This window comes from Wolffia australiana, chromosome 14 (assembly GCF_029677425.1).
Source record: "Wolffia australiana isolate 7733 chromosome 14, ASM2967742v1".
In the NCBI taxonomy this organism is placed as follows: Eukaryota; Viridiplantae; Streptophyta; class Magnoliopsida; order Alismatales; family Araceae; genus Wolffia; species Wolffia australiana.
Genome location: NC_135848.1, coordinates 2288866 through 2297613, shown reverse-complemented (window position 1 = coordinate 2297613; position 8748 = coordinate 2288866). Strand labels below are relative to the sequence as shown.

Here is an 8748-nt window from a genome sequence, read left to right as displayed (position 1 = left end):
CTAGCCATGTCTTGTTCCTTCTGGCAACAGTTGCCTGTTCAGAATTGGAATAGACGCAGATAGAGTGGTAACCAGCTTGCTTCATCACAAACGTTGTCTCACAGCCATAATCGCGCTCATTGATTTCTTCCATCTTCACTTTGGCTGGGAATCTACGAGATCGTCGGTACAGTGGTTTGATGGGAGATTTGGCTTGGTCCCCCATAGCTGTTCGTCCTCTTTGATTCTCTCTAGGCGCAAAAAAAGAATTTTATTGAGGAGAGGAATGAGCACCAGATGTTGTGAAAAGAGTTTCTTTGAAAATTCTAGCCACAAATTATATAATCTGTAATGTTCGTTGACTTTATTTATAGTGTTCAGATGTGCGGCTATTTGTGATGTTAAATCCCATCTGGTTTACTAAAATCCCGTTCTAGATTCATTATATTATTTTACGTGAATAAAACGATGTTTTAATCTGGGCTATATTTAGATTGTTAGCATTCCATTCATCAAAATTTGCCACGTTCTTTTTTCTTCAAAAATAAAAGGGCAGCTAGCAAAAATTCTGCACAAATCTTCTGCATACTCGGTTGTTGTGAGGTGTTTAATTGTTGTTCATGAGGTGGAACGATAGTCTCTTTCGCTATAACTATCTTTCATTACTTATTTATTTCATCATAGTCTCTATTTCTCTATCCTTCAATCACTCCAGAAATGGCACTGATCAAGAAATATATGGTACATATTTCCTTGTGGTAGCACCAACCATTCTAGAGGAACAAGATTTGTCATTAGATTTCATTTCAGAACCATGTGCTCAAAGTACTCCCTCTTAGGCACTGAAAAAGACCAAATGATATGGGGAGCTGGAGTCAAATCCAACCACACGTCACAATGAAAGCAGAGTCATAATACTTGTGCATGATAACTTGACTGAGGGGAATGAAGAAATTTCAAACTGCAAGAAAGTAGTATGAATCGTCACATTATCCAATTACAAATTGCGTCTCATTCAATTGAAGCTGCAAATTTAATTTTCCAGCGTTGGTTTCCATTTCAATTCAGACCGTCCAGACCAGATCTATTTGTTATAAATATGAGACAAACAGATTTTTGAATTATGTTTCTTAAAAACAACATTGTTGTCATTGTTTGTGAGGCGTGATGGACAGATAGTTAAAAGTAAAATCCTGAAAGAGAAAACTTCATTTATTTCATAATCATGATGTGGAAGGATGACTATGTTGCCATCGAAGTGTAGCTGAAAGGGCCTTGCTACATAGAACAGTAGCCAAGAGTTTGATTGGTGATTTTGAGAAAGTGCAGTAAAAAACTTTGTTTCATCCCATATGTGGCTCCATTTAATAGCATTTTAGATAGGTTCCTGGAGGGTGAGTTTACGAGCAGATTCTGATGTCAATGAATTAAAGTTTGTTAATGAGACCACAACACTCTTTGATATTTTTGGTGAAAGCAAGCTCACAATTTTTCAAATTCTATCACGGAAACAATAAAGTTTGTAGGAGCATTCCTACAAACAATAATGCCAAAGGTTTGCCAGCCTCCTCACGTCATGTTGAATAGCCATGACTGAGGGAGAGAGGCCCCTAAAAATGTCAGGTTTTGCTTTCTGCAATTTTAATCGATTGATTAATTAACACACTTGCACCATGTTGACGAGAGAGACTGACCTGGGACAGATTTTTAGGGCCCCCAGTTTGCAAGATCCCTACCTGAACCTTCCCTTTGAGCTAATGTGTGGACATGCAGGATTTAGTAGAGATTCATAAAATTTGAATAAAATGACTTGTGTGCAAAAAATACTAACAGATAGTAAGATTTAAAGGAAACTTGGATCGGCGAAAAAATTAGACTTCCTAAAGATTTTCAACTATACTTGTCTTGGTTATTTTAAGAAGAAAATTGGTATAAAAAAATGAATTTGTGACATAAATAAATTCTTAAGTAATTTGACAACCCCCTTAAGTGCATGCTTGAATCATGCTTTATCGAGGGGTTTGGCTAGAGCATCCTCTATTTGCTCCTGGCTTGGAACAAATTTAACCTGCATATTGCCTTGTATAACGTGGTCACATGCAAAATGATATACTATTTGAATGTTTTTAGTACATCACAAAAAACATGATGTGTGGTTAAATAGGTACAAGATGTGTTTTTAGTACATCACAAAAAACACGATTTGTGTAGGCCATGCCTGCCGAATCAGCATTGCTGAAAGTTTGATGTTGAGGTGGAAAGATGTGATGGAAGGCTAAGTTGGAATGACGCGTCCCTTCATCTTCACGCACTAAAAAAGGAAACAGAGGAAGATGAAATTCTAGAGATCAACAAGGAGATGAAAAATTTGAAAATATTAGAGAAAAAGTAGCAAATACCAGCGTATACCTTCCACAATGCATCCACTCAACTTGGTGCATGTTTTTCGATTTGGGCCATGCATGTCTTCCGATTATGGCCAACCTGGTGGCAAATAGAGCACGTCATCTGCACACCTTTCTTGGATAATCGTTGACCATTAACTACTTTCTCATTGGAGTCGATTCTTCTCTTTTGCTTGGGCCATCCAGGTTGTTTCTTGACTATAGGAGGGAATAGATAGTTCCCTTCAACTTCGGTCCATAAGCTCCTTCCATTTAATGGTCGGATATCACTTCGATATGCTCGCTTGTAGACATCTTTCTTCAACCAGTCAGTGACAAAACTGACAAGGTCCTGCTTCATCCAGTGAATGCAAGTAATAGCATGGGAGCATGGAATACCCCTTATATTCCAATATCTACAACTACAGGACCTTGAACGTACATCAACCACAAATCTGTTTCCGAAGTCCGTGACTTCGAATTGAGACTCTCCTGCGTGTCTAAGGCTACATGTCCTAGACTTCAATTTGTTACCTTCCACCAACTTTCTTATCCGAGGGCATAATTGATCAGTTGTATCAGAAGCTACCTCCCTTTTCTTAACTATCCTTTGCATGATAGTACTTCTAATATCTTCAAGCATGTCTATGGTAGGTTCTGAGCTATACTGTAAGATATAACTATTGAAGCACTCACAAACATTATTATCAATCACCTCGCATTTTGGCGTCTCACTGATGTAAGCCCTGCAAAACTTCTTGACGCCTATATTACGAAAGTCTTGAGCCGCTTGTGGTTTCAATGTGGTCATCTGTTGCATGATCCGTTGGAAATCTTGATGAGTTGTGCACTTCACCGCGTTCCAAAATAACATCCTCAATGTCCCAGTTGAATGTCCCTTCTTCTTCCAATTTGCATAAACATGTCTGGCGCAATTCCTATGCTCCGCATGTGGTAACAGATACGCCACTGCATTCTCGAGCCCCTACACAATGTGAGAAACCATAAGAATATTAGTTTTACATTATGCAATGAGACTTCAAAGAATTATAATGTAACAATACTGTGCACGAGTTATGTAAATACCTTCTGTTGATCGCTCATAATTGTCCAACCATTACCGACCTGAATTCCTAAATCTCCCATTAGCAGTTGAATAAACCAAGTCCAAGAAGCTTGATTCTCCCCTTCAACCACTGCCCAGGCAATAGGGTACATTTGATTATTCCCATCCTTGCCCATAGCACAAAGCAATTGACCTCTCGTTTCGGTCTTCAAAAAACATCCATCCAAACAAATGACTCTTCTACAACCTTCAAGGAAACCTCTGGCTAGTGAATCGAAGCATATATAGAGTCTCTTAAACCTAACCAAAGAATCCGGAGTCTCTCTCTCAAGCACCAAGTCGAACGTACTACCGCTGTAAACCTTCTTTAACTCAGCAATATAAGAAGGAAGCAAGTGATAATGGTCAATCAAGGAACCTCGAAGCGTCTTGTGCGCCGTATATCTAGCTCTATAACAAGTATGCTTCGAAACTGTGATTCCAAACTGTTTGTTTATTTCTCGCATTATATCTACCACCTGCCAGTTCATATTCATTCGAAACCGCTCTAAGAAGTGGTTTGCAATCCAATGGTAATCGGCTTGTCTATTCCTTGGATCCCTACTGCACGTATGATTATCATTTAGTGTCTTGACAACAAAGTGCTCCTTCCTACTATCCCAACTAGCATATATCCTCCACGGGCAATCTTTGTTACAAATCACTTCCATTTTTTGCTCACCAGACTTCAAAAATTTAATGTTGAACCCATTCCATATAGCATGGTTCTTCACAGCTGTCCTAAATTGAGAGGGCAATACAAATTGTTCGCCGACTCGAAATTTAATATCCTCAAAGGGGCATCTTTGATCATACGTTGCGCCATTGTCTACGTTCCTTCTATTCTCCCCCTCATCATCAGTTAAGATGTCCTCATCCGAATCAGCATACTCACTATTTCTCTGACCGTCAGTAAATCCATCATTCCATTCCTCACTTGAGTATCCACTGAGCTCACTTGAATACGTGTCACATTCTTCATTTTCTCCACATGGATTATATTCAGAATCACCATCACTATCAGAAACAGCCCTTTTAAATAACAATGGACAATAGTAAGGTGTAATGATTTTCCAGAAGCATCCAGAACTTATATGCACAAATACAAACAGGATCAAACGGAGTATGACATGGTGCATGGAGTTGGAGATGAATGGACCATATTAATAGGATCTTGAATATCCAAGCAGAAAATTTTCGGTGCTTAAACACAGAATAGAAACATAGATCCTAAACTCAACTTACAAAAGTCATTTGAAATTTAAAGTAGGATTGAATCAACTTTTAAGAACAAGAGGAATGGCGAAGCAAATGAAAGAATTCAAAAAAATGAGGAATTTTGATCAGAGCGCATGAAAGGAAATTCTTAGGAAAAACATTGTGAGGGAAATTTGAACGATACTCAGAGGTAACAGTGTCTATCTTAAAGAAATTAAATAAAAAATTCGCAATAATTCCATGGGCAGTGAAGAATCCTTCCAGACTGGAATATTCAAAAGTGACAAAAATGGGATGGATTTTCTGGTGAAAAAAAATATTCCACTATGGAATATGAATTGAGTGTGCAAAATATAAAATTAAGATATTTCAGCAAAATTGACAAAAAAAGAATGGATTTTCGGCTTTTAATGTCAAACAAAGGCATAAATGGGAAAAAAAATCCACGAAGCAAGAAATTTGATTCAACTCAATAACAACATAGATTAAAGTCTTGAAAAATCGGGTGAAAAATAGTATTCGACTATGGAATATAAATTGAGTGAGGAAAGGCCTTACCTTTCCATGTCCTGAATCAAATGGGGAGCTCCCCAACTCAACCCACCCATCTCCATTACTCGCCGGATGATACTGGCAGCACTCCTGATCAAACGTCAATAAGAAAACCGGGAAAAAATAAACGTTAAAAGTCCGGCAATAAGACGAATTCCCAAGCATCTCTGCGCGAATGCGACAAAAATCGAATATATCAAACAAAATTTCTTCAATCTCAAAGCGAAATTGGTAAATTTCGGGGGAAAAAAGCCCAAATCGGAGGGATTTCGAGAAGAGGGATCCAACGCTTTGCCCTGAATCGACAGATGAACTCACCTAAGATCGAGGGGAGATCGAGAGGGGTTAGAGATGGGCGGCGCTGTCGGAGGGTTGAAAGGGGCACCGCCTCGCGATGGCTGCGATCATCAACAGAGGGCTCCTCAGGAGTAGGAAGAAGTAGGAAGACGACGAGCTCCCTCAAGCGACGTTAGGCGGTCAGAATCTTCCGGCGCCTTCTTCCTGCGCCTGCGTCTGCGTCGGAGAGGAGGTCGAGGCAGCGCCTTCTTCCGTTCAAATTCTTCACTCTCCTTCGTGCTATTTCCTTCTCTTCTCCCACTCAAACGCGTCTCTCTCTCTCCCCTTCCCTTTAATTAATCTCAAAGTGGCTATCCCGGTGATGACATGGATATCCACCTGGCAGGCGACGTGGAGATCCATGACGTCACCGGGATAGCCACTTTTTAATATCATGAGTTGGGGATATACGGTGCGAAAAAAAAAGGTTAAGGGTAGATCTCAGATTTTCGTAACAGTTTGGGATGTACTGTGCTATTATCCTCTTGTCTAGAAAAAAAACAAGAACTTTGTCGAAATTCTGAGCTTGAGGACCAAACTCCAGAACATTCCTAGAATCCACTAATATTTTGCAGTATTTGGCTAAACCATCTAAATTGTACTAGATAGAGAATAATTAATAAAACATTTATTATATTTTTTATAGGAAATAAGATGATGATCTTTGTTATATGACAAAGTAGCCCCAGGTGACTCTAAATTCGATACATCTGTTGAATTTTCTTTGGTGGATGATGATGACCTTAAGTCACATATTGATGATGTGTTGAAACGATATGCATGTACCAGAAAAGGCAAGATTAGAAATAAATGAAATAATAAATATTATTAATTATTTTCCATTTAAACAGAAAGTCTATAAAAAGAAAATGCTAGGCTACAGTAAGAATCCGTGTACCTCTATCCTCTAGATATGTAAGTGGAAAAAATACTGGAATGCATGAACTAGAGCTGGAAAATAAAATACTACCAAAGGATTAAAAAATATAATAATAATATGTTCCCTTGGTGAGGATATCAATAGGTTGAATGAACAACTAGAAGAACGTAGGATTTCCCATAGCATGGAGAAAAAATGAGAAATATGACATAGGGAAGAAGCTAGAGAACTATGTTCGAAGATCTTTAAATGATGTTTGGATCTCAAAAATCCAACTTCATGAAGGAGGGTTTAGGATACGAATTATTTAAAAAGAGGAATCAAAGTGAACCAAAAGTGATTAGGAGAATCAAAAGCTCCTGATGACATAAAGAAGCCTCGTAATTTGTCATTTTTGGGAACAAAATTTATGTCGAATGAATGAATTCACATTTCGTTAGGACACTTGGAGCAAACTTAGAGAATATTCAAATCCTAGTCATGAATAAATCATACCACACATATCAGTATGCTGGGGCGAGTTACACTATGTAGGAAAGACCATACTGAGGTGAAAGAGCTCACAGGATGAGAACCACACCATTTTTCACACATTCAGATAATATCACTATCGAATCGTTCAGTTTTTGTCAACATTATCCAACAAAAAATCAACCCGCATATATTTCGATTTGAATCTAAAATTTTTAATATTTTTATTTAATTTTTTTAATATATTTTAGTATTAAATAAGAGAAAACATCACTATTATAGCTTGAAGAACAAACACACAATTGAAATTTTTTAATACCTTTTGAATTTATTAGAAAAAATCATATATTGATTTTCAATGTGTTAATTTAATATGAAAACATATATATATTAAAATTTCTCATCAATGAATATGTGATATGAAAAAAAAATCGTCAATTAGTGTAAGTATGGAGTTTATCTTACATTAGATTATATAGCTAATCATTTGGACGTGATTGTTTTCTTAACTGAATCTGTAAACATTATTTGTGCTTAAGAAAATATTTATGATTTTGTTTTTGTCTTTGATGTTTTTTTCATGAATACTTGTTTATGTAAAGACCATAACTCATGATTTCTGGGACAAAGTTAAAAGTAATTAAATAATATTCAATTATTTGCAGCATCTTACTTGCCTTTTAAAACAAATTGGTTGGCATTGTTTAAGAACTTTTTATGTTGTTTTAAGTTTCAGTGATGGGGAATTTTGATTGCAGCACTTGGCATCAGTGAGCAAAAGGGCATCAAATGATGGGTATCCCAGGCCAGTGACTTATGTCTTTTTACTATTTTATTCAGTGACACTAATTTTATGGAAACTGAAATTTTATAATATGTCAGTTAGCTGCTCATTTTCAAATGCGATATGTTTCCTTCATGAATGATATTTACTTTTAAGTAAATATGAGTGAAATCTCTTGTTATTTTGAAGAGGACTCAAAACTAGATGGGCGTAATATCCAATTCAATTAAGACCTCTGGGATTTTGGAAATGCCTTATCCCAGCCATTTCAAAGTTAAAGTTACAAAGCCATTTCAAGGTTAAAGTTATGTAGCTATCCAAAAAAGTTTTAAAAATATTTATTATTCACTTGCATGAAATAAAAATAAAAATGAATCCTCCCTCATCATGGTTGTTGATATTTTTTTCACGGACACTTCTATCGTTCTTGTGTGAATACAGCACGAATATATTAAATGTCATATGACTTCATTATGATGAAACAGGAATTAGGATTCTAAATGATGTTTAATGATTCTGGTTCATGAAACAATTTTTATAATTTTCCATATGAGCATTGTGTGAGAAAGGATCGAATCCACAAGGAGCAAGTATTGAGTTAGCGAACTTTAGCTTTAATCTCTGTTTCCTGGATTTTATTTCAGGAATTTATTATATATTAATAAAAAAATTAAATAAAATTAACCGAAATAACTCGAAATTATTAGAAGATATTTTTCCTAATTAACTTGATGTATTCATAATTTATAAATTAATTCTATGCTAATTAATTTTGAATAAATTCCTTCATTGGCGCTTTGGCAATTGAAGGTGATGGATGACAACATGTGAGAATGATCATTTAAAGTAGTCATTTTTATGATATTCTGGGGTTTATATCATTAATATTGGATATGTTTCTTACATGTTAGCATAATTTTATGAAAAATTGAAGCTTCTATTTGACAAATAGGTTAATTGAGTTTTTTGACAACTATTAGGCCAGTGAAGTGAGCTTAAAGGAATTAATGAGAGAATGATCAAAGAAAGAAATGCATCA

General features: G+C 36.3%; 1 protein-coding gene across 1 annotated transcript; it reads right to left on the bottom strand.

Annotated features, from left to right (window-relative positions):
- Positions 1 to 1981: 1981 nt before the first annotated feature.
- On the bottom strand, positions 1982 to 5937 carry LOC144712032 (uncharacterized). The gene is made up of 5 exons (XM_078586207.1): positions 5914 to 5937; positions 5245 to 5328; positions 3450 to 3947; positions 2953 to 3348; positions 1982 to 2047 (listed from the first exon to the last, which is right to left on the bottom strand). Exons 1-5 carry the CDS (start codon positions 5935 to 5937, stop codon positions 1982 to 1984), a joined length of 1068 nt encoding a protein of 355 aa, XP_078442333.1.
- Positions 5938 to 8748: the final 2811 nt, after the last annotated feature.

Coding starts and splice junctions, on each gene's coding strand:
- LOC144712032 (XM_078586207.1), bottom strand. CDS start 5,937: ATGGATCTCCACGTCGCCTGCCAG. Junction 5,329..5,913: donor ATCTCCACGTCGCCTGCCAG/GTGGATATCCAT, acceptor ACGTTTGATCAG/GAGTGCTGCCAGTATCATCC. Junction 3,948..5,244: donor TTGATTCAGGACATGGAAAG/GTAAGGCCTTTC, acceptor ATGAACTGGCAG/GTGGTAGATATAATGCGAGA.